General features: G+C 42.3%; 1 protein-coding gene across 2 annotated transcripts in view; it reads left to right on the top strand.

Moving 5' to 3' along the window:
• The window catches only part of LOC132378296 (dual 3',5'-cyclic-AMP and -GMP phosphodiesterase 11A-like), a 266,270-nt gene extending 254,602 nt beyond the window's left edge, over positions 1–11,668 (top strand). For both annotated transcript variants that reach the window (XM_059945103.1, XM_059945102.1), the window contains one exon: positions 6,368–11,668. In XM_059945103.1, the coding sequence (XP_059801086.1) occupies positions 6,368–6,520 (153 nt within the window). In that variant the 3' untranslated portion in view covers positions 6,521–11,668. The remainder of the gene's footprint in view (positions 1–6,367) is intronic.
• The last annotated feature ends 13,858 nt before the right edge of the window (positions 11,669–25,526 follow it).

The following is a 25,526-nucleotide window of genomic DNA, read 5'->3' as shown; positions in this document are numbered from 1 at the left end:
TGTGACAAAGACTGTTTCACCTTTTAGAGCATAAATAGACTGGGTGAAATGTACATCTTGTGATACTGAACGTTCTTGCTTGGGGATGTTTCAGGTTTTGATAAGTCCTGCTTCAGTTCTTCAGTGAATAAAATGGCACTGAAATGTGTATTGGAGAAAGTGGTGGGGGTTATATATTTGCCTGATTTTCCACCATAAACCCCAGAGGAGCTCGCAGCGAGCCAGAATAAATAAAGTACTGAAATATCCAGCCTCTTACCATTCAGCAAGGTCATACCAGATCACTTAACTCATTGCATATTTTTGCATTAACTGCATATGCATTGATTCCTTAATAATCTTTCAAGATTTTCCTCGAAGGTGGTTCTAATTTTCTAATAAAGCTGTGAAAGATTTATTTTCCCCTGAACATGCACATCAATATTGGTAACTAGAGACTAGGGTTGTACAGCAGAGTTTACACTGGAAGAAAACTCTGCAGCTGTTAAGGTAAAGTGAGGAGTGCAGCAAATAAGGCCATAAGACATAGGAGCAGAATTAGGCCATTCAGCCCATCGAGTCTGTTCACAATTCCAACAAGGCTGATTTATTTTCCCTCTCCACCCTATTCTCCCACCTTCTTCCCATAGTATTTGACACACTTATTAATCAAGAACCTATCAACCTCCACCTTAAATATACCAAGAGCCTGAAACCTGATTTGACTAGGTCGACCGAATGAGGCCCCCTGCCTCATTTTAGTTCTCACCTCGGTGGCTTATCACTCCGAAGAAAGAGCAGGTCTAGTCAGGCAAGAGGGGGAAGCAGCAAGTTCACAGCATTTGAATGAAGGGCAACCAGTATGAGTTCTAACTTTATTACTGTAGTTGTTTCTTGACATAATGGTCTTGCCAGGAAAAGGAAACAAATAGTTGCTTTTATTGTCCAGTAACCCCGAGGGACTGAGATAATTTCCTTCCACTTCAGTTCTATGAGTGTTAAGGTGACTGATGGGGCCACTTTGAGTCTTTCAGACTTGACCACAGAAAGGGCAGGATGGGTCAGCATACAGTTACCAGAGGTGATGAATTTCTTTCATCACTCGTGCAGTTTTATTTTGTCTGCTCCAGAAGCAGGCACTCATGTTTCTCCAGACTGTCCTTAATACAGCTTAACTTTAATTAGTCATGTGCCAGGGCTTCTCCGGAGTCAGTGGTGATGTTTTCTTCTGTTGTTGATGCTTGTGTTGCTGTGCTGAACATTGTGCGAATGCTATGTTGGTGCTGGAATGTGTGTGGTGACACTTGTAGGAATCTCCCATCACATCTTTACATTGCGATGGTTGTTAATGTAAAAGACACCTTTCACTCTATGGTTCGATGTACACATGATAAATAAATGAATCTGAATCTACAATTCCCTGAATCTCTTCCTCTGTTTCCGCAATAATTACTTCCGTTTGAGCAAAACTGGGAATAAATGCAAAGGGTCTCGGGCCAAAACGTCGACAGTACTTTTTTCCATGAATGCTGCCTGGCCTGCTGAGTTCCTCCAACATTTTGTGTGTGTTGCTTGGATTTACAGCATCTGCAGGTTCTTTCTTGTCTGGGAATAAATGTTTGGTCAGGAAGTCTAATGTCAAGCTTTTCAGCATTGTGGCCTGGCCAAGAAAGTTAGTCGGCATCAATATCGGTTTATTATTGACACATGTACCGAGATACAGTGAAAACATGTTTTGCCTACTATTCATACAGATCGTATCATTACACAGTGCATTGAGGCAGAACAGGGTAAAACAGTAATCATGCAGAAAAAAGCATAAAAGCTACAGGGAAGTTGTGCTGCAGATAAAAAATAAACGGCAAGATCATAATGAGGTAGATTGTGAGGTCAAGAATCCATCTTATCATACAAAGGTTTGGTAACAGCAGGACAGCAGTTGCCCTTAGGCCTGGTGGTATGTGCTTTCAGGCTTTTGCATCTTGAGTTTTGTTGTGTGTAATTCACAGCTAGGGAGTTAGGCCCAAGAGAGAACACCAACATTGGTTCACTGGATTTGGAGGAGTTCGAAGGGATATTATTGGTTGTACCTCGTGGCATGATGTGCTTCTTGCAGGTAGTCCACATCCCAAAGCAGGTGGGGTGGCAGAAATCACAGTTGTCTGTGTAAAAGTCTTTGGCACGCTAGATTTTTTAATACGGTTTCAGATGGTACGGCCTCCACAGGGCCCTGATCTCAACATTATCAGGGCAATCTTGGATTATCTGGAGAGACAGAGGAAAATGAGACAGCCAAAGTCTGCAGAAGAACTATGGCAAGATCACCAAGATGCTTGGAACAACCTACCAGCAGACTTTCTTATAAAACTACCTAAGAGAATGCATGGAATTTTAAAGACAAAGGGTGGTCACTCCAAATATTGATCTGATTTTTTACAATTTACTGCTCTTTATGGTAATTGTAGTATTTAGAAGCTTTTCAGTTCATTATGTTGAAAGCATCTTAACTTTACAGTATTTATTTACATTTGCCTAAGACTTGCACAGTACCATATAATCAGTGCTGTACTGGATGTAGACCATAAGATATAGGAGCAGAATTAGGCTATTTGGCCCATAAAGTCTGCTCTGTCATTCTATCATGTCTGATTTATTATCCTCTCAACCCCGTTCTCCAGCCTTCCCCAACTAACCATCAACAACTTTAAGGTCCTGATCTTCAGATAATCTTTTCCTAACATGGTCAAAAGAAATGCTGGTACATTGAACTTCATCTCTGATAACTGCCTTTGTCAAAAGTGTTATATTTGCTATTATAATGTATTTTTCACAATCTTAGGAACTCAGAGTACTCTAAAAACAACTAAGTACTTTGAAGGAAATACTGCTGTAGGAAATGCCACAAGCTTTCAGAAACGGTATTGTACTGTAAGCTGTGTACTAGGCCAGAATTTGCTGGGGTCTGGACTGAACTTTTGGCATTTCTCGACATGGCTGCTGTTTGGCTTCAGCACCTTTGCAGAAGTCCCAGACCCACAGGGCAAGAACTTCCGTTGTGCCTTGTGGGATTTCCTCGCGGAACAGGAGCCTGTTGAAACTCCCCGGCACTTGGTTAGATCTGCTGCAGGATCTGCAAGATTGATTTAAATTGAGATTGCAGAGCTGCTGGGAGGAAAGGGGAAATGAGGGGTAACTTACATCTTCCACTGCCGCCGAATTTTGTTTAATGTCTTTAAGTGTTTTAAATGCTTCTAATTAATTTTTTTCAAATACCTTTTAATATTTTAAATCACTTTTTAATTGTTGTTAAATGTTTGTGAATGTCACAGTTATCGAGACATATTGAAGAAAACACTGGCAACTTTGCCAGAAGAGGATTCTGGCTTCTGCTGGCATGAATGACTCGGAGAAACTTCATGGGTGGTGCCTGTTCTAACCCAACTTTTCTCCCCACATGTGATTTGTAGTTCTTGGGGTCTCTCCACTTTACTCTGTGACCGTGAGGTAACAAAAGGAGAAGTTTACAGGGATGAGGAGCATGCTACCGAGGGCAGACACCCACCCACACCCTTCTCCAGTAAATTCCGGGCTTATCTGTCTTAGAAAGGTTCAGCTAGGGTTGAAGGTTGGGCAGGACACCAGGAATTACCCCCTGCCATTTTATTCTAAATAATATCTTGGGATGCCTTTTTTCTGAGCAAGAAAGATGGTTGAGATCTCATCTGAAAGATTTTGCCCTCCAGTGGTACGTGATCACTGATCTCAAATTGGCTTGGGAGTGAAGCTCAGGGGAAAAAAATCTGGAGCTGGAGTCCCTAAGGCAGTAGTACATTGAAACTCCTGCAACGCTGCTGGTACCAAACTGTATCGGTCTCTGCCATTCCTTTGGGTTCATCAAGTACATGAAGAGGGAGAGGTTGCTTCATGGGAAGCAGCTTGCTCCCCGTATCATATTGCCCTGACTTGCGCATCTAGACAGCTGGGGTGCAACATCCATGAATGGAGACGTTGCTCATTCACTCAGTGCATGAGGATTTCAGCCTAGAATGTTATGGTCATTTCTCTTGAGTGAGATATGCATTCATAACCTTTGGATGCTGTGGCTAGAATGCCACCCACCGAACCTCAAAATCCTGGGCTCTAAATAAATCTTATTGATGGTTGTTGAAATCATAGCACAGCACAGAATCAGGTCCTTCAGCCCATCTAATCTGTGCTAACCTAGTCCTCTGCCTAGTCCCATCTGCCTGCACTCAGATCATAGCCCTGCACACCCCTCTACCCCTCTCATTAATGTACCTATCCAAACTTCTTTCAAATGTTACAATTGATCATCCATGTGCCACTTCCACTGGCAGCTTGTTCCACGCTCTGAGTAAAGAAGTTCCTCCTCCTGTTCCCCTTAAATACTTCATCTTTCACTTCAAGCCTGTGACTCCCCCCCCCCCCCCCCGCCCCGTTCCAGTCTCACACAACCTGAGGGGCAAAGAAGCCTGTATGTATTTAATCTATCTGTACCCTTTGTAATTCTGTAAATCTTTACAAGATCTTCTTTCTCCCCAATCACTGACCGGGCTTCAATTCCCGTCGCTTTCTGTAAGGAGTTTGATCATACTCCCTGTGACTGCATGGGTTTCTGCTGGGCGATCTGTTTTCCTCCCACATGCCAAAGACATACAGGTAGGGTCAGTGAGTTGTGGGCATGCTTTGTTGGTGCCGGAAGCACGGTGACACCTGTGGGCTGCCCCCAACACAGACCTTGCTCTGTGCTGGTCCTTGAAGAAAAGCAATGTACTTCACTGAATGTTTCCATGCGCAAGTGACAAATAAAGCTAATCTTTAATCTTTCTGCAGTAGAAAGATTAAACAGTGGAGTTTAAAGCTTGTTTAAAATTAGTCATCCTGGGTATGCTTACTAATCCACCTTGAAGGAAGCTGCATCATGGATACAGGCCTCTGTAGCATCCAAGACACCTTCAAGGAGCAGTGCCTCAGAAAGGCGATGTCGATCATTAAGGATTCCCACCCCACAGAGCACTGCCACTTCTCATTGTTACCATCAGGAAGGAGGCACAGAATTAAACTGAATTGACTTTATTTCTTACTTCCTTCACATACACGATGAGGTAAACTCTTTATGTTACGTCTCCATCTAAACGTGCAATGTGCAATTTCTAGTAATTTGTAATAAATAGTAGTAGTACATAATATGTACAACAGGACAGTCAATATAGCATAGAAGTATAGTTCTGTCAGCATGAATGAATCAGTCTGATGGCCTGGTGGAAGAAGCTGTCCCAGAGCCTGTTGGTCCTGGCTTTTATGCTACGGTACTGTTTCCCAGATGGTAGCAGCTGGAACAGTTTGTGGTTGGGGTGACTCGTGCCCCCAATGATCGTTCAGGCCCTTTTTACATGCCTGTCTCTATAAATGTCCTGAATAGTGGGAGTTCATATCTACAGATGCGCTGGGCTGTCCACACCACTCTCTGCAGAGTCCTGCAGCTGAGGGAATTATAGTTCCCATACCGAGCAGTGATGCGTCCTGTCAGGATACTCTCAATCGTGCCCCTGTAGAAAGTCCTTAGAATTCAGAGAGTCATGCCAATCTTCTTCAACCATCTGAGGTGAAAATTGAAGAGATTGAAGCCACACACTCCACGATTTCGATGGTTTCTTCCACTTGGGCTAGGGGAGAAAAAAACCAGAAGACATGGGTTAAGGGTGAAGGGGGAAAAGATTAAAGGGAATATTGGTGGGGGGGGCTTCTTCACACAGAGAGTGGTGGGAGTGTGGAATGAGCTTCCAGATGAAGTTGTAAAAGTGGGCTCACTTTTAACATTTAAGAAAAGCTTGGACAGGTACATGGATGAGAGGTGTATGGAGGGATATGGTCCAGGTGCAGGTCAGTGGGACTAGGCAGAAAAATGGTTCGGCACAGCCAAGAAGGGCCAAAAGGCCTGTTTCTGTGCTGTAATATTCTATGGTTCTATGGCTTCTTCTCCTCAGCCATTTGATTTCTAACTGGACATTGAAACCATGAACACTACCTCACTACTTCTTTTAAATTACTGTTTTTGCACTACCTATTTTAATTTAACTATTTTATATACTTACTGCAATTCAGTTTTTTTCTATTTTCCATTATGTACTGCAATGTACTGCTGCCACAGATTTAACAAATTTCACAACATATGCCGGTGATATTAAACCTGATTCTGATTAATGGTTGACTCAGTTTTCAACTAGTACCATGTTGGTAAAGAATGTGGAACTTGGCTTGTTGAAATTATGCTCCTCCAAATGCATCTCAAAGTTTTCAGAGACCATAGTGCCTTTGCTTCATTCACTGATTCACTCTCCCTTTTTATCTTCTCCTCACATTCCAGGCATTGGCCAGGCTGAACGGCAGGATCCAGCCATTGGTGAACGGGATCAATGCAAATAGGACTAAGTGGGAGGAGCTTTATACAATGCACCGTCAGTCCCACGATGTCGCAGATGCTGCTAATTGCACACTGAAGATTGAAGTAATCAACTAGTGAAATTCAGACCTTAACATGTTTCTGGCCTGACCTTACACTGCATTAGGCAGTTTGACCCTCTGGCAGATGGAATGTTAATAGCCAAGATGCAAATACTGTGAATCATCAATATTACTTTGGCTGCAGCATGAACCTTCAGCGACATTACCATAAATCCCATCTGCGTAGCTGCAGAGGAAGAGGCGCAAATTCATTTTGCCCTCTGATCAAGTCTTGGGTATTGAATGGAGTTTAACACCGCAAATATTCAACAAGAAAATCGGCCATCAACAGTCATGGACCATTTCACACGTATCCCATCGTGCACCACTCTGTTTGCTACCTAAGAGCATCCAGTAATTACCGTGGTGATTAAAATCATAATCTGCCATCTGCTACCACTGCATTCTTTCGGTGCTTTAAAAGAAACCTGCTACTGGCTGGACAGCTTTATTAAAGCGAATTCTAGTTAAATCTGTTGGCAGCAGGGTACAGTGTCAGACTGACAATGGCTTATTGATGTTCAAGGCAAGATGCTTGCCTGACAAGTAACTGCTCGGCATTCTGGGATGGATCCAAGGGACTCCAATTAAAATGCCATTCCAGAAGCATTTTTGAATATCAATTGAGGCATCAATTTCTCATCAGGTTTCAGCGGCATTGATCATGTGTCGGAGTCAGTATTTTAATGAGATAGTTAATGCTGCATGTACAACCTTATCTTTAGGGAAAAGTGGGCATACTGTGGTTTCCAATTTTAGTGTCACTGATCATACTAAATGATGTGGTCACATGATCTGTAGCCAGTTACTTTTCCGGCAATGTCAATTTTATCGTCAAATAGTTATTCTTACGCCATGGATGACTGATCAAAGCATTTTAAAAAATTTTTACTTTATTCAGAGGTATAGCACAGAACAGCCCTTCTGGCCCAACAAGCCTCACCACCCAGTAACTCTGGTCTAATCACAAGGCAATTTTCAATGACCAATTAGCCTACTAACCAATACGTCGTTGGACTGTGGGTGGAAACCAGATCACCCGGTGGAAACGCACACACTCACAGGAAGGATATACAAACTTCTAACTGAAGATGGGTCTCGACCCAAAGTGTTGACTGTTTATTAATTTCCATGGATCCTGCCTGACCTAATGAGTTCCTCCAGCATTTTGTGTGAGTTGCCTCCAATTTCTCACGGACGGTGTTAAAATTGATCTCTGAACTCCGGCACCCCCAGATGTAATAGCATCGTGCTAACTGCTACGTTGCCATGGCGCCCATAATTAAAACATACTTTTATTTAAGAGGTCTAGAAAAAGGAGAAAGTCTGCAGATGCTGGGGTGCAAAGTGGTGGAAGAACTCCGCAGGCCAGGCAGCGTCAATGGAAGAGATTAAATAGCCGACGTTTTGGGCCGAGACCCTTTAGCAGGACTGGGAAGAAAGAGGAGAAGCCAGAGTTAAAAGGTGGGGGAGGGGAGGTGCATTTGATTTTGTTTAACGACAACAATTTTTACAGAGAAAAGCATCTGAAATTAAAACAAACCTCCAGCCTCTCCAGTGATCAGTGCTTTGTTTGAGAATGAGCCTGTCACAAGAAGATGAAGTGTTCTGTTTGAATCGAGATAATCTCGTGGGCCAACATTAGTATATTAGCAGAACTAAAATAATTGACCTCAGAACTTGTGGGCAAATGAGACAGAAAATCACACAATTGTGGTTAAGTGAATGCTAAATTGAAGCAATGTGTGTACTTAGGGTCTGTACAGTATCAAATTCACCTGTAACATCCTCCAGAAAATTGAACGCTAGCATGCAGAACTGGAATGTGGGTTAAATAATGCAAACACCCAAGGGAAGTATCACAGCATGAAGCACTAATTATTGAAGAGAAAAAAAACTGACGAGAAAAGTAAACCTACTTGTATTAGGTGAGAACAAGAATTCTCTTAGTATGATGACTAGAACACAGAACATAGACCAGTACAACAAGCAACAGGCCCTTTGACTATGCCGAACCAGTTAAATTTGTAATCAAATGGCCAACTAAACTAGTGCCCTCTGCCTACACAGTCTGCCATATCCTTCCATTCCCATACATTCATTTGCCTCTCTCAACATCTCTTAAAAGTTCTACCACCTCGCCAGGCAGCACATTACAGGCATCCACCACTCTCTGTCAAAAACTTTTCTCTCACATTTTCTTCGAGCTTACCCCCCTCGCCTTAAATGCATGCCCTCTGGTATTATTTCAACCCTGGGACTTTAAAATTATTGAACCAGTTCAGAAGTATTAAAGAGAAAGACAGATTAATTTATATTGTGATGCAGATTCACAATCTCACAAAATGTCAGCGCTGAGTTACTGTTAAAACAACGCGGCAGTGTACTGGTCACTTTACAGTACCAGCCATCACTGATCCGGGTTCAATTCCTGCCACTGCCTTTAAGGAGTTTGTAAATTCTCCCCGTGACCGCCTCAGTTTCCTCTGGGTACTCCGGCTTCCTCTCCGGTTCCAAAGGGCTAGTGAGATATAGGCATTCCATGCTGATGCCGGAAACGTGGCGACAATCCTTGCTGATTTGGTCTGACACAAACAACGTATTTCACTGTATATTTTGATGTGCATGTGATAAAGTTAATCTTTAAGTGTACTCACCTTTGTTAAATAGGAAATTGTACAGTAATTGTAACACAATGAAATCACACAATTGTAGCTGTTTCACAACAAATTTCAAGACATATGTCAATGATACCAAACCTGATTCTGATTCTGAACCTGATTCCAGACAGAGTACAGTGTTTGCCTGCCGTTACTCTGAGTATTAAACATCCAATCCTTCTATCCCCTACCTACTAGCACTGGGCCTTTAACATAGAGTCCAAACCACGTTCTTTCTGACTGCTGCTTGCCTATTGAGAGAATGGGATAGATGGGTTAGGGTTAACCTCAAATTAATGTTCGAATTTGCAGATCTGCCAAAGTCATCTAAATTATACTGTTACTTTTACTTAGTAATATTAGCAGCAGGCAGGCTCAGCCGATCATCCCCCTGATGTCAGCAAGATATTCTTAAAAAGAGTAAGTTACACTCTAAGACTCAAGACACTATCTGAGCAGCCACTTCATCGCAGTGTTGGAAGGAGTGTACTGGTTAAGATAATGCACACAAGGTGAGACGTTAAACTAAAACACTCAATTTTTGTTCAGTCTGAAATTACGCCCAGTGAACACTTTATTAAGTACATAAGAGAAATGCTCATGGTCTTCTGCTGCTGTGGGTGTGGCCCAACCACTTCAAAGTGCAACGTGTTGTGTGTTCAGAGATGCTCTTCTGCACACGACTGTTCTACAGTGTTGTTAGTTGAATGACTGTTGGCTTCCTGTCAGCTTGAACCAGTCTGACCCCGACCTCTCTCACTAACAAGATACTTTCACCTGCAGAACTGCCGCTCTTTTTTTTTGGTTTGTCTTTTGCACCATTCTTTTAAACTCGAGAGACTCTTGTAAGTGAAAGTCCCAGAAGATTAGCAGTTCCTGAGATATGCAAATCACTCCATTTGGCACCAACAATCATTCCACAAACAAAGTCACTTAGATCACATTTCTCCCCCATTCTGACGTTTGATCTAAACATCAACTGAACTTCTTGACCATGTCTGCATGCTTTTATGTATTGAATTGGTGCCACATGATTGGCTGATTAGGTATTTGCATTTATAAACAAGTTTACTTAATAAGATGACCACTGACTGTTGAATTTCAGTGTCACTAATCAGTGGGGACCAACATCACCAAAAACACATTATTTACTGTACTGTGTTGTTGACATGATGTGGAGGGTGTATGTGTAAATCTGGTGGGAGCAAAGGATGTTGGGAATGTCAAGGTGGAGCACCGTGGGAGTAGTGTGTGACAGGTGGCAGAGAAGGAATGCCGGTGGGGAGGGATGGTGTGGGTGCAGACACACCCAGCCCTGAGACACCAGGCAGGGTCATTTGATTCCAAATGATTGGTTTATTGATCATTACAGAATGTCTCTCTGGTGCTTCCCACTCTCTCTCCTCTCCCTTCCCCTTCCACAATAGGGGCCCAGATCAGAGTCAGATATATCATTGCTTACATAAGCAAAAAAAAATTGTTTTAATTTTTAAAACTTTAATTTGTGAAATTTCTTGGATGCATGATATTGAATGGTACTGAAAAAAAAAACATTTCATACCATTGGCTGTAACTTTAAAGAAAAACTAAAGGTTTCAAGCAAAAAAAGGAACAAAATGCACAGCAAAACCTTTGACAATAAAGCATTTACAACTCACTAGTGCTGTAATGAGAGTTCTCCGGAAAATAACTGATATGCCAGAATGAAGGTGTGCCGGAATCAATGTCATGTTCATTTCGGCTCATGAAATGGCAACAAAGCAAATTTGAATTGTTTCTATAGAATGGCCTGATGCAATGATGGTAAATTCTGGATCAAGTACCTTAAGCATGTTTGATTAAATAAAATAACTGCGATGATTGATATAACTGACTACCAAGATGCACTGAGGAAAGCATTCATTAACCATTACACTCATAGTCTTGGAATGTAGCTGTTAACGAGAAGAGGTGAAACACCATGGCATAAAAAACATTACAATATCATAAACAGGAGCAAGAGCCAATTTTATGAGCATGTGTTTAAAAATAACTTGCAAGTTTCTGACAGGTCAAGATAACTAGCTTCAAAATGATTTCTTCAAAAGGAATCAAACTAAGAAAAATATTTCCCTTTTCATTTTATTGAAGTAAGGAGTGTTAACTATTTTGGGGATTGTTTGTCACAGTGCATGTCTCAATCCTTTTAACAATCTAGACAGAATATTTTATACTCATGGTATTTGCACTTTAATTTCAAATATTGCCCTACACTTACTCCACAGAGTGAAATTAGTTGCAGATACATTTTGGGCTATTTATTTAGAGATGTGTAATTTAGACAAGTCAGTCATACATTCAGTTCCTTGTTTATGTAGCTGTTGAATTAACATTTAATGAGACGTTGATGAATTGTTTTCATGCAGGAATATTGCTTCACAGGGCATTTATTTTCTCTACATGTACTGTATATTTACACTCATCGAATTCCCTGTGGTCCAGTAAAATAAAACTATGGCCTCATATCAAAATGTGTATTGTTTCACAACTGTGTCTAACCAAGTCGAGTACAAAATGATAGTGTGGGTCAAGAATGGGGACAAGATAACATAGAACAGTACAGCTCATGAACAGGCCATTCAGCCCACAATGTTGGGCTGAACCAGCTAAAAAGCAAATCAAAAACATTAAACATTAATCCCTCCCACCTACACAATGTTCATATCCTTCCATCTTCCTCACATCCATGTACCTATCCAAGCATCTCTTAAAAGCCTCTAATGTATTTGCCTCTGCCACCAGACCAGGCAGTGCATTCTAGACATCCGTGACTCTCTGAGTAAAAAACTTACCCCTCATGTCCCCCTTGAACATACCCCCCTTACCTTCAGTGGATACCTCTAGTATTAGGCATTTCAACCCTGGAAAACAGATACTCTATAATATACTCTATCTATGCCTCAGTCCGATCACCCCTCAGCTTCTGGCGCTCCAGAAAAAATAACCCAAGTTCATCCAGCTTCTCATGATAGCACGTGCTCTCTAAGCCAAGCAACATCCTGGTAGTCCTCTCTGCACCTTCTCCAAAGCCTCAAAATCCTTCCTATAGTGGGGTGACCAGAACTGTATGCAATACTCGAGATGTGGCCTAACCAGAGTTTTATAAAGTTGCAACGTAACCTCTTGACTTCTGAACTCAATGCCTCAACTAATAAAGGCAAGCACGCCATAAGCCTCCTTAACAACTTGAACAACCTGTGTAGCCACTTTCAAGGAGCTGTGAACTTGAATCCCAAGATCTCTCTGCTCAGCAACCTTGTGGTCCTTGAGGACCTTGTGTACTGTCTCCTTGCATTTGCCCAACTGAGCTGCAACACCTCACATTTATCTGGGTTAAACTCCATCTGCCATTTCTCAGCCCATATCTGCAACTGGTTTATATCATGGTGTATTCTTTGCTGGTCTCCTACACTATCCACAACTTCACTAATCTTAGTATCAACCTCAAATTTACTAAACCTCCCATCTACATTTTCATTCAGATCGTTTATATACATCACAAACAGCAGAGGTCCCAGCACTGATCCTTGCAGAAAACCACTAATTACCAACCTCTAGCTTGAAAAAATCCCTTCAACCACTGCCTTCTGTCCTTTATGCGCAATCCAGTTCTGAACCCAAACAGCCAATTCGCCACAGACCCCAAGCATCTTAATCTTCTAGATAAGCCTCCCATGAGGGAATTTGTCAACTTCCTTACTAAAATCCATGTAGAGCACATCGATTGCCCTACCCTCATTAGTCTCTGCCATCACCTTGTTAAAAAACTCAATCATGTTGGTAAAACGTGACTTGCCCTGCATAAAGCTGTGCTGGCTCTCCCTAATTAGGCCAAGGGGTTCTCACATTTTATCCAGTGGCTGTATTGAATAATCTCATAATCTAAATGAAACCCTTGTGCTTGTTCTCTGGTACTGTGTGACCACCAGACTATGAGAGCTGGGACATACTACCAAGGCTTTATAGGGCATTGGTCAACTGCTTTTGGAGCAGTTCTGAGCTGCTTATCTAAGAAAGGATGTGCTGGCGTTGGGGTGAGTTTAGAGGAGGTTCATGAGAATTATCTTGGGAATGAAAAGGGTTGATATATGAGGAGAGTTTGACTACTCTAGGCCTGTACTTACTGGAGTTTAGAAGAATGTGGGGAAGGGGAGGTTCTAATTGAAATCTGTTGGACATTGAAAGGCCTAGATAGAGTGGATATGGAGAGGATGTTTCTTATGGTGGGTAAATCTTATTCTAGAGTGCACAGCCTCAGAATAGAGGGATATCCCTTTAGGATGGAGATGAGGAGGAATTTCTTTAGCCAGAAGGTGGTGAATCTATGGAATGCAATGCCATGGATGGCTGTGGAGACCAAGTCATTGGGTATATTTTAAAGCAGAGGTTAAGAGGTTCTTGACAGGTAAGGGTGTCAAAGGTTATAAGGAGAAGGCAGGAGAATGGGGTTGAGAAGGATAATAAGTCAGCCGTGATGGAATGGCAGACCAGACTCGATGGGCCGAATGGCCCAATTCTACTTCTATGTCTTACGGTCTTAATCAGAAAGAACGTACAGAACACGAACTACAAAGTTCCCAAACTTGAATCCACAGCCACAGAGCCAGATCAGTACTGCAGCTGGTCCAGGAGCCCAGTGGCTGCAGGTCACAGCCATGCAGCCTGGCCTGCACAGAGGTGAGCAAAGCCGCTTGGAGTAATGAGCTGAACACTGGTTCGACCTTTGCTCTCAGCCTCGACACCTTGATCTTTTTAATCTGGCTCGGTGTTTAAATCAGCCAAACGTCGATTCCTTTTCTGCTCTCAGGCCCAGGCCCTGCCACTTCGATTCAGCCTGAAGTTTCAATCAAGCCGCACGTCCGCCCAGCAATGGCTGCCATGGCAGACCTGCATTCTCGAGAGTCCAGTTTGCTGAATCCTTCAGGTTACCGTAAAAATGGCAGATCGTACAGACGGTTCAAAAGCACAACTCCCAAAGGAGAATTACAGACTGTGATTTGCAGTATTCATAGTTCAGAAAAAGTATAATTCATAGAACAGTTAGTAGTTTGGTTTGCTACCCACAAGACATCACCGTGTCTCACCAGTGCCTCTGTTCTTTTGCCAGTTGTAATATGAATTCTCTACCCTTCTTAACCAAGCATTGCTGATACTATAACTAAAATATCTCAATGTACTGTCCGATAAAGGCCAGCATGTTGTACGTATTTTTCACTACTTACCCCTAGGCTCCCTGTTCAACAACAATCCCCATGGTCCTGCCAGTCGTTGTTACGTCCTGACTTGGTTTAACCTTATAAAGCGCATCACCTCATGGTTGAGTTAAATTCCATCTGCCATTCTTTGATCAACATTCCCAATGACCTCATTCCTGTTGTGATATTCGTCAGTTCCTTCAGTGTCCATCACACAACCAACCTTCGTGTCATCTTAGAACATAGAAACGTAGAAAACCTGCAGCACTACACAGGCCCTTCACCCTACAAAGCTGTGCCAAACATGTCCTTATCTTAGAAATTACCTAGGCTTATCCATAGCCCTCTATTTTTCTAAGCTCCATGTACCTATCAAGGAGTCTCTTAAAAGACCCTATCGTATCCGCCTACATCACCGCCACCGACAGCCCATTCCACGCACTCACCACTCTCTACATAAAAAACTTACCCATGACATCTCTGTACCTACTTCTAAGCACCTTAAAGCTATGCCCTCTTGTGCTAGCCATTTCAGCCCTAGGAGAAAGCCTCTGACTATTCACATGACCAATGCCTCTCATCATCTTATACCCCTCTATCAAGTCACCTCTCATCCTCCATCGCTCCAAGGAGAAAAGGCCGAGTCCACTCAACCTAAGGCATGCTCCCCAATCCGGGCAACATCCTTGTAAATCTCCTCTGCATCCTTTCTTCAAACTTGCCACCTACGTTCTCATCCAAATCTTTAATATAGAAGATGAACAACAGTAGACCCATCAACAATCCCTGTGGCACATTACTGATCAAAGGCTTCTGACTGAAAAGCAACCCTCTACTACCATCCCCTGACTCCTTTTAGGGAAGTTAAAGTTACTAACTCTTGCAACTCTAGTATTCCTACAACTACCTGTGATCTCTGCTTCTTTAATTCCAGTTGACAGCTAGCAACCCACCATGCAACCCCATCAAATTGATCATCTCTTACTTATTCCGGATAGCCTCATTAGATATTTCCTCACCAATATTCTATGTACTGTCTGATGTTCTCCCCGATCAAAAATGCAATTCCCATTTCTCGCTTACTTTTACTTCTGTAACACTAGTAGCATCTGCACTCCAGAACATTAATAACTCTACTGGGCGTTTTTTATAGACCACCCAATAGTGAGAGGGACACAGAGGAGCAGATAAGGAGACAGATTCTGGAAAGGTGTAATAATAATAACAGGGTTGTTGTGGCGGGAGATTTTAATTTCCCAAATATTGATTGGCATCTCCCTAGAGCAAGGAGTTTAGATGGGATGGACTTTGTTAGGTGTGTTCAGGAAGGTTTCTTGACACAATATGTAGATAAGCCTACAAGAGGAGAGGTCGTACTTGATCTGATACTGGGAAATGAACCTGGTCAGGTGTCAGGTCTCTCAGTGGGAGAGCATTTTGGAGATAGTGATCACAATTCTATCTCCTTCACCAGAGCACTGGAGAGAGATAGGAACAGACAGGTTAAATAAGCATTTAACTGGAGTAAGGGGAAATCTGAAGCTATCAGGCAGGAATTTGGAAGCATATATTGGAACAGATGTTCTCAGGGAAATGTTCAGCAGAAACGTGGCAAATATTCAGGGGATACTTACATGGCGTTCTGCATAGGTACACTCCAATGAGACAGGGAAGTTATGTTATGGTACAGGAACCATGGTGTACAAAGGCTGTTGAAAATCTAATCAAGAAGAAAAGAAAAGCTTGTGAAAGGTTCAGAAAAACTAGGTAATATAAAGATCAAGAAGATTATAAGGCTAGCAAGAAGGAGCTTAAGAATGAAATTAGGAGAGTCAGAAGGGGCCATTAGAAGGCCTTGGTGGACAGGATTAAGGAAAACCCCAAGGCATTCTACAAGTATGTGAAAAGCAAGAGGATAAGATCTGAGAAAACAGGACCAATCAAGTGTGACAATGGAAAAGTGTGTATGGAACCGGATGAGATAGCAGAGGTTCTTAATGAACACTTTGCTTCAGTATTCACTGTGGAAAAAGGTTCCTGGTGATTGTAGAGATGATTTACAATGGATTGAAAAGCTTGAGCATATTAAGAAAGAGGATGTGCTGGAGCTTTTGGAAAGCATCAAGTTGGATAAGTCTCCAGGACTGGACAAGATGCACTCCAGGCTACTGTGGGAGGTGAGGGAGGAGATTGCTGGGACACTGGCAATAATCTTTGCAACATCAATGGGGATGGGAGAGGTTCTGGAGGATTGGAGTGTTGCAGATATTGTTCTGTTATTCAAGAAAGGGAGTAGAGATAGCCCAGGAAGTTATAGACCAGTGAGTCTTACTTCAGTGGTTGGTAAGTTGATGGAGAAGATCCTGAGAGGCAGGAATGATGAACATTTGGAGAAGCATAATATGATTAGGAATGGTCAGCATGGCCTTGTCAAAGGCAGGTCATGCCGTACAAGCCTGACTGAATTTTTTGAGGATATGACTAAACACATTAATGAAGGTAGAGCAGTAGATGTAGTCTGTATGGATTTTAGCAAGGCATTTGATAAGGTACCTCATGCAAGACTTATTGAGAAAGTAAGGAGGCATGGGATCCAAGGGGACCTTGCTTTGTGGATCCAGAACTGGCTTGCCCAGAGAAGGCAAAGAGTGGTGTAAATGGGTCATGTTCTGCATGGAGATCGGTGACCAGTGGTGTGCCTCAGGAACCTGTTCTGGGACCCCTTCTCTTCGTGATCTTTATAAATGACCTGGATGAGAAAGTAGAGGGATGGGTTAGTAAATTTGCTGATGACACAAAGGTTGGAAGTGTTGTGGATGGTGTGGAGGGCTGTCAGAGGTTACAGCGGGACATCGATAGGATGCAAAACTGGGCTGAGCAGTAGCAGATGGAGTTCAATCCAGCTAAGTGTGAAGTGGTTCATTTTGGTAGGTCAAATATGATGGCAGAATATAGTATTAATGGTAAGACTCTTGGCAGTGTGGAGGATCAGAGGGATCTTGGGGTCTGAGTCCATAGGACACTCAAAGCTGCTGCTCAAATCAACTCTGTGATTAAGAAGACATACAGTGCTTTGGCCTTCATCAACCGTGGAATTGAGTTTAAGAGCCAAGAGGTAATGTTACAGCTGTATAGGACCCTGGTCAGACCCCACTTGGAGTCCTGTGCTCGGTTCTGGTCACCTCACTACATGAAGGATGTGGAAACTATAGAAAGGGTGTGGAGGAGATTTACAAGGATGTTGCCTGGATTGGGGAGCATGCCTTATGAGAATAGGCTGAGTGAACTCAGCCTTTTCTCCTTCAAGCAGCAGAGGATGAGAGGTGACCAGATAGAGGTGTATAAAATGATGAGAGCCATTGATCGTGTGGATTGTCAGAGGCTTTTTCCCAGGGCTGAAATGGCTAACATGAGAGGGCACAGTTTTAACGTACTTGGAAGTAGGTACAGAGGGGATGCCGGGGTAAATTTTTATGCAGAGAGTGGTGTGCATGGAATGGGCTGCCAGCAATGGTGGTGGAGGCGGATACAATAGGGTCTTTTAAGAGACTCCTGGTAGGTAAACGGAGGTTAGGAAAACAGAGGGCTATGGGCAACCCTAGCAATTTCTAAAGTAAGTACATGTTAGGCACAGCTTTGTGGGCTGAAGGGCCTGTATTGTGCTGTAGATTTTCTATGTTCCTATGTTTCTATTACTTTACCTTACCTTACACTGTGCAGCCTTCTCACTAAAGCCTTGGGATCTCCACCTCAAAGAAAGCCACTTTCAGAGTGGCCACTCCAAAATGGTCAAGGAGCTACGTACAGTGTATAGCAATATGGCTTTACACTGAAATAACATTGTTACGAACATCCCCTGCTGCTAATTTCCACTTATGGCTAATTGCATTTTGATTGGTGCATTGTTGGGAAGTAATCTCCATATTCATAAGTGTAATATAAGAATACCTAATTCAATATCGACTCTTTATTCCTCTCGATAGATGATGCCTGACCTGCTTAGCTCTGTGTGTGTGTGTGTGTGTGTGTGTGTGTGTGTGTGTGTGTGTGTGTGTGTGTGTGTGTGTGTGTGTGTGTGTCTGTGTGTGTGTGTGTGTGTGTGTGTGTGTCTGTCTGTCTGTCTCTGGATTTTCAGTATCTGCAGAATCTTTCGTGTTTATAATTACCAGCCTCTTCATTCATTGCTCTTAAAGTGGCATTACAGAAATTATGAACATATATTTTAGTGACAGTATCAGCTGTGCTTGGTAGAGACTTATTAGTTACCTGCTAAAGTGTGAGAAGCAAGAACAAATTCTAAACTTTCGCATCTCAGTATAACCAGTTGGACAATAAAGGGATTGAAGATAGCTCAATCAACTGGAAGCTCTGCTCCAAGCCAGCAGAAGAAAGAGAGGTCAATCGCTAGTAAGTACTTTTAATATAGAGTGTCTTGACGAAGTAAAGCTATTTTAAAGATGCAGTAGCAGACCTAGTGTGCTTTGTGTAGGGGAACATTCACAGAGCTACCGTCACTAACTCAGTGTTCCAGTTAGACAAAAATATGTGGTGTGCTGGACTTACTTAATTCGTGTCAGAAATACAAATATTCAAAGATCAAAGTTCAAAATGTATTTATTATCAAAGTACATATACAACATATACAACACTGAAAATTATTGCCTTGTGGGCATACTCAATAAATGCATAATAGAATAATAACCATAATAGAATCAATGGATGACACCACTGACTTGGGCATTCAACCTGTGTTCAAAAGGCAACAAACTGTGCAAAAAGAAAAAAGGAATAATAATAATAAATAAATAACAAGAATATAAGATGAAGAGTCCTTGAAAGTGAGTCCATAGGTTATGGGAACAGTTCATTTTAAGACAAGTGAAGTTGAGTGAAGTTATCTCCCCTCTGGTTTAAGAGCCTGATGGTTGATGGGTAATAATTGTTCCTGAACCTGGTGGTGTGAGTCCTGAGACTCCTGTACCTTCTTTCTGAAGGCAACAGCAAGAAGAGAGCATGACCTTGGTGGTGGGGGTCCCTGATGATGGACGCTGCTTTCTTGCAACAACGCTCCATGTAAATGTGCTCAATGGTGGGGAGGGCTTTACCCGGAATGGACTGGGCTGTATCCAATACTTTTTGCAACTCCTAAGGAATTAGAAGTGCTGCTGTGCTTTCTTCATAATTGCACTAATGTACTGGGTCCAGGACATGTCCTCTGAAATGATAACACTGCGGAATTTAAAGTTGCTGACCCTCACCACCTCAGATCTGCTGATGAGGACTGGTTCAGAGCTCTGGTTTCCTCCACCTGAAGTCAATAATCAGCTCCTTGGTCTTGCTGACACTGAGTAAGAGATTGTTGTTATGGCACCTCTCAGCCAGAATTTCAATCTCTCTTCCATATGTTGATTTGATTTGGCCTACAACGGTGGAGTCATCAGCAAACTTGAGTGTAAAGTGAGTACGGTAGAGGCTAAGCACACAGCTCCTGTGCTGGTGGAGATTGTGGAGGAGATGTTTTTGCCAATCTGAACTGACTGGGGTCTGCAAGTGAGGAAATCAAGGATCCAATTGCACAAGGAGGTGTAGAGGCCAAGGTCTTGAAGATTTTTGATTTGTTTTGAGAGGATAATGGTATTGAATGTGAAGGGATACAGGGGTTTTTTTTATAGGATATGATGGATAGGCAGGAATAGGGTATTAGAATGGCCAAAGAAGGAAGGATAAAGTGTAGATTAGAGTGTGTGTGTGTGTGTGTGTGTGTGTGTGTGAGAGAGAGAGAGAGAGAGAGAGAGAATGGGTGAAGGGACTTAGAATGTAAGTCTTTTGTCTGATCCATACCCTGGAGCAGAAGGTGGCGTTAATGCACCATTAAGTTGAGTGCCAACCATCGTAAAGCAAGAAGAAGAAGAAGGTATTGAATGCTGAGCTGTAGTCAATGAAGAACATCTTGATGTGTGTATCTTTGCTGTCCAGATGCTTCAGTGTTTAGTGAAGAACCAGTGAAATGTCATCTGCTGTGGGCCTGTTGTTCCGGTAGGTAAGTTAGAGTGGATTTAAGTCACTTCTCAGGCAGGAGTTGATATGTTTCATCACCAACCTCTCAGTTGAACACAAAGACAGCAAGGAGCCCTATTGAACAGTGTTTTCTATGTAGATGTACTAAAATATATTTACATTTTATATACAGTATCTACAAAAATACTGCATTGTGCCTCTATTACATCACGATTTCCTAAATGCTCTGTTGCTACTTTCGACTCTGATTCCCATTCGCATTCTGACATGCCAGTCCATGGGCTCCTCTTCTGCCAAGGTGCGATCACCATCAGGATAGAGGAGCAATTTATTTCCATAGATGCTGCTTGACTATATTCCATCTGGGTAGCCTCCAACCTGATGGCATGAATATTGATTTCTCCTTCTGGTAAAAAAAATACCCTCCTCCTCCCTTCCCCTCTTCTTCTATTCCCTACTCTGACTTTTTGCCTCTTCTCACCTGCCTATGACTTCCCACTGGGTCCCTTCTTCCTTCCCTTTCTCCTGTGGCCCTTTACCTTACTCACCTGGTTTCACTTATCACCTTCCAGCTAGCCTCCTTCCCCTTCCCCAACTTTTTACTTTGGCGTCCTCTCCCTTCTCAGTCCTGAAGAAAGGTCAAGGCCCAAAACGTCGACTGTTTATTTATTTCCATAGATGCTGCTTGACCTGCTCAGTCCCTCCAGCAGTTTGTGTGTGTTGCTCTGTCACTACTTTCTCATAATGAATTCCAGCATTTTCCCAGCGTCGGATACTCTTTTGCTTTTCTGTCCCCCTCATTTCTTGAAGGGACTCATTTCATTTGCGATTTTTTCACTCGCCGGGTTTCTCTCGATCACATGCAGGACTATGGAACATCAGAAAATCACCCTTGAAAGAGCTTCCTTGAAGACCGAAGATGCAGGCCATCAGATTCACAGATCTTATCAGGCTTTAGTCCCATTGGTTAGCCAAATATTTTAAATTAGAATTTTTGATTTTTGTAGATACATAATGTGTAAATTATTGTGGATTTATTTATTGCTATCATTTTATTGCACAACAGACTAAGAAACGTTCCTTATTTATATGATTGCTAATGTCACAATTGGTCAATCCAGGAATTAGCAAAAAGACCCAAGACCAGAGATCCTGGTAAGCAGCCTGGAATTATTTTGCTGTATGGATTTAAGACAAACATCTAATAGGTACAAATACAATATCCACAAAGACTCTATTCTTATCTGTACAGCTAGACATAAAAAAACATACCTTTGCACAGCTATTTCCTTCAACCCACTTTGTACCTCATTGCAGGCCCTTGATTCTTAAGATTTGCCCCACCCAGACCCACTTTCTGTCTCAATATTCCCTCTTTCCTACTAATATATAAAAAAATAAATTCCAGAAGCTTTCAATATTTAGCGTGTCTTCTAAAATAGCAGAAATTCCAAGAAGACAATGGAGGGAAGAACCTAAAGAATAAAAAAAATTCTGACTGAGATTAAAGATTTAATATTCAAGTTTTTTTTGTCAGGTTTACATCAAAACATGCAGTGGAATGCAGAATTTGGATTAACAACCAACACTGCCAAGGGGCGCCATACAGTTTTGGAACTGCCCACAACACCTGGTAGAACCGCACAGAACACAACGATGGTGGTGAATCTGTAGAATTCATTGCCATGGACAGCTGTGAAGGCTAAATCCTCAATATATATTTAAAGTGGAGGATGATAGGTTCTTGATTAGTAACTTGATTAGTTCTTGTTTTAAAGGTAATGGGGAGAGTGCAAGAGGATGGGGATGAGAGGGATAATAAATCAGCCATGATGGAATTGCAGAGCAGACTCAATGGGCCGGATGGCCTAATTCTGCACCAATGCTAAAGCATCAAAACAACAACAGCAAAACAAGCCTCTTACCTCCCTCCCTCCCACGCACATACACAGTACCCTGACCCTGAAACAGGTTATCTTCTCTAGTCTTCAGACTCAGACGTGCAGACAATCGGACCTTTGACTACCCCAGTGGACTTGCAGAGATTCACAAACCGAGGGCTCTGGCCAACAGGCCTTGACTTCTGATTCGACCCACTGGGACTCGATCCGCAACTTCACCATTAGCATCCTTGATGAGGCAAAGTCACAAAATGGTTACTGTTGGATTGATGAAAGCAGCAGTCAAATGGCTGAGGAGAAGTAAAATACCCACTCTTCAGCTGCATTAATTTAAAATCAGAACCGGGGAAAGATTTTTTAAAACAGACTTACACTGAAGTATATTTTTCAACAATGATTTCTAAAATTTATGTCAGTTTAAAGTCCTCAAAAATGATTGTTTAACTTTCTTGCAGTATGGTGAAAACTGAATGATAATTCAGTTGACTGAATTATAAAATTTATTTATTTGGCTGCTCTGCTAGCTTAAGGTGCATCTTAAAACTAAAAATCACTAATCAAGGAATCCTTAAATGTTCAGAATGTTATGCTTTCTTGACGTAATGAATTCACAATCAAGAGCTCCATGAATCTTGTCGAATAAGGCTCTGCAGCTGGGACAGAGAGCCTCAGAAGCTTCACCTTAATTAGATTTACATCGATGAGGAATGCTCGACAAATAGATGACTTACAGATGAGACATTAAACTATCCCATCTGTTCTCCGAAATAAATGAACAAAAATTCCTGGCCACTGTTTGAGGAAGAACATGTGAGCCTGCAAGTTCTCTGGCCAACATTTTAATCCTCAACCAGCATCATCAAAAACAGATTAACTAGTTACTAACCATTTGTTGTTTATGCAGATTTGCTATGCTTACATTGATGGCCACGCTTGTTCAACAGTGACTACAAACAGGAGAAAATCTGCAGATGCTGGAAATCCAAAGCAACACACACAAAATGCTGGAGGAACTCAGCAGGTCAGGCAGCATCTATGGAAAAGAGTACAGTCGATGATTTGGGCCGAGATCCTTCAGCAGAACTGGAGAGAGAAAAGACGGGGAGTCAGAGTTAGAAGGTTGGAGGTGCAACATCTTGTATTTGTCAGGGTAGCCTCCAACCGGATGGCGCGAACATCGATTTCTTGAACTTCCGGTAATGCCACCCCCCCCCCCCCCATTTCCCATCCCCTTTTCCCACTCTCACTTTATCTCCTTGCCTGTCCATTGCCTCCCTCTTGTGCTCCTCCCCCTTTCTTTCTTCCATGGCCTTCTATCTTCTCCAATTAGACTCCCCCTTCTCCAGCCCTGTATCTCTTTCACCAATCAACTTCCCAGCTCTTTACTTCATCCCTCCCCCCTCTTAGTTTCACCTGTCACACTGTGTTGTTTCCTCTTCACCCTTCGAACTCTGACTCATGATCTGTTTTTCTCCAGTCCTGCTGAAGGGTCTTGGCCTGAAACGTCAGCTCTACTCCTCTCTGTAGATGCTGTCTGGCCTGCTGAGTTCCTCCAGCATTTTGTGTGTGTAACAGTGACTACAGCTTAAAACACTTTGTTGACTGTGAAACACTTCAGCATCTACTGAAAGTGTTACCACATTATTGCAGGATTACATGACTATACAGGATAGTACAATAAGCTGATGCCTTGGTGTGTCAGAAACATCATATTGCTTTTTAAAATATTCCACCGTAGGTGATACTTGTGTGATATAATACAGTTTTACTGAGTTACAGAGAAAGGTTGAATAGGTTAGGAATTTATTCCCTGGAGTGTAGAAGAATGAGGGGAGATTTGATAGAGGTATATAAAATTATGATGGGTGTAGATAGAGTGAATGCAAGCAGGCTTTTTCCACTGAGGCCAGGGGAGAAAATACCAGATGACATGGGTTAAGGGTGAAGGGGGAAAAGTTTAAAGAGAACATTGGGAGGGAGGGCTTCTTCACACAGAGAGTGGCGGGAGTGTGGAATGAGCTGCCAGCTGAAGTGGTAAATACAGGCTCTCTTTTAACATTTAAGAAAAACTTGGACAGGTACATGGATGAGAGGTGTATGGAGGGATATGGTCCAGGTGCAGGTCAGTGGGACTAGGCAGAAAAATAGTTGGGCACAGCCAAGAAGAGCCAAAAGGCCTGTTTCTGTGCTGTAATGTTCTATGGTTCTATAATGGTAACTATTTCTTTGTTGTAAAGGCACAGTGTAATGAAAATAGGATATTTTGATGAAGAGTCTTCTTGAAAGTTCTTGGCCCAAAACATTGACTCTATATATATATATACACACACACGCACACACACACCTCTATACAGTATATACATATATGCAACAAGCTCCTCCTCTCCATACAGTTGATAAATACGGAACAGCAGCGACGGATACAGTTTGGCACTAGCGGTGTTGCAGGAGTTGCTGGTCAGCATTGAACTCATTTTAGGACTGCCTTAGGGACTCCAGCTCTGGATTTTTCCTCAGGGTTTACTTCCAAAGCCTTCCCCATGGATGAGTATAGCTGCAAGGCAGCGGAGATTTGAGATCAGTGTTTCCCTTCTTCTAGATGAATTAGAATCAGGTCTCACATCACCGACATATATTGTGAAATCTGTGGCGGCAGTACATTGAAAGACATGATAAATAAATACAGGGAAAGAAACGGCTACTTTAAGTATATATATATGTCTATTAAATAGTTAAGTAGTGCAAAAAATCAGAAAGTAGTGAGGTAGTATTCATGGGTTCAATATCCATTTAGGAATCGGATGACAGAGAGAAAGAAGCTGTTCTTGAATTGCTGAGTGTGTGCCTTCAGCTTCTGTATCATCTTCCCACCACAGCTGACAAGCCCCATCTGTCCGAAGTAACTGGTTTTAAGGCCCCTTCTCCTGTCAGTAGAAATCGTCCTGCTGGGCTTCGTAACCAAGCCACACGTGAAGGTCAGGAGCTGGACTTGGTTGTCAGAGGCAATCTGGGATGCACACCCTTGGCAGCATTTAAGAGCATTTAAGAGCTTATCCCCACTACCTCCACCAGCCATTACAACTTAAGGAACCCAAATGTATGTAATATATTTAAATAAAGCCAGGTGTCACAGCATCAGCAAGAATGCACAGCTGGTAGTGAATTAAAATTGACTAGAAGTTGACTGGAATTCCCATCCCAAGTTCCTA

Source organism: Hypanus sabinus, chromosome 20 (assembly GCF_030144855.1).
Source record: "Hypanus sabinus isolate sHypSab1 chromosome 20, sHypSab1.hap1, whole genome shotgun sequence".
In the NCBI taxonomy this organism is placed as follows: domain Eukaryota; kingdom Metazoa; phylum Chordata; class Chondrichthyes; order Myliobatiformes; family Dasyatidae; genus Hypanus; species Hypanus sabinus.
Note: the sequence above shows the minus strand (reverse complement) of the source record. Positions and strands in the feature narration are given on the sequence as shown.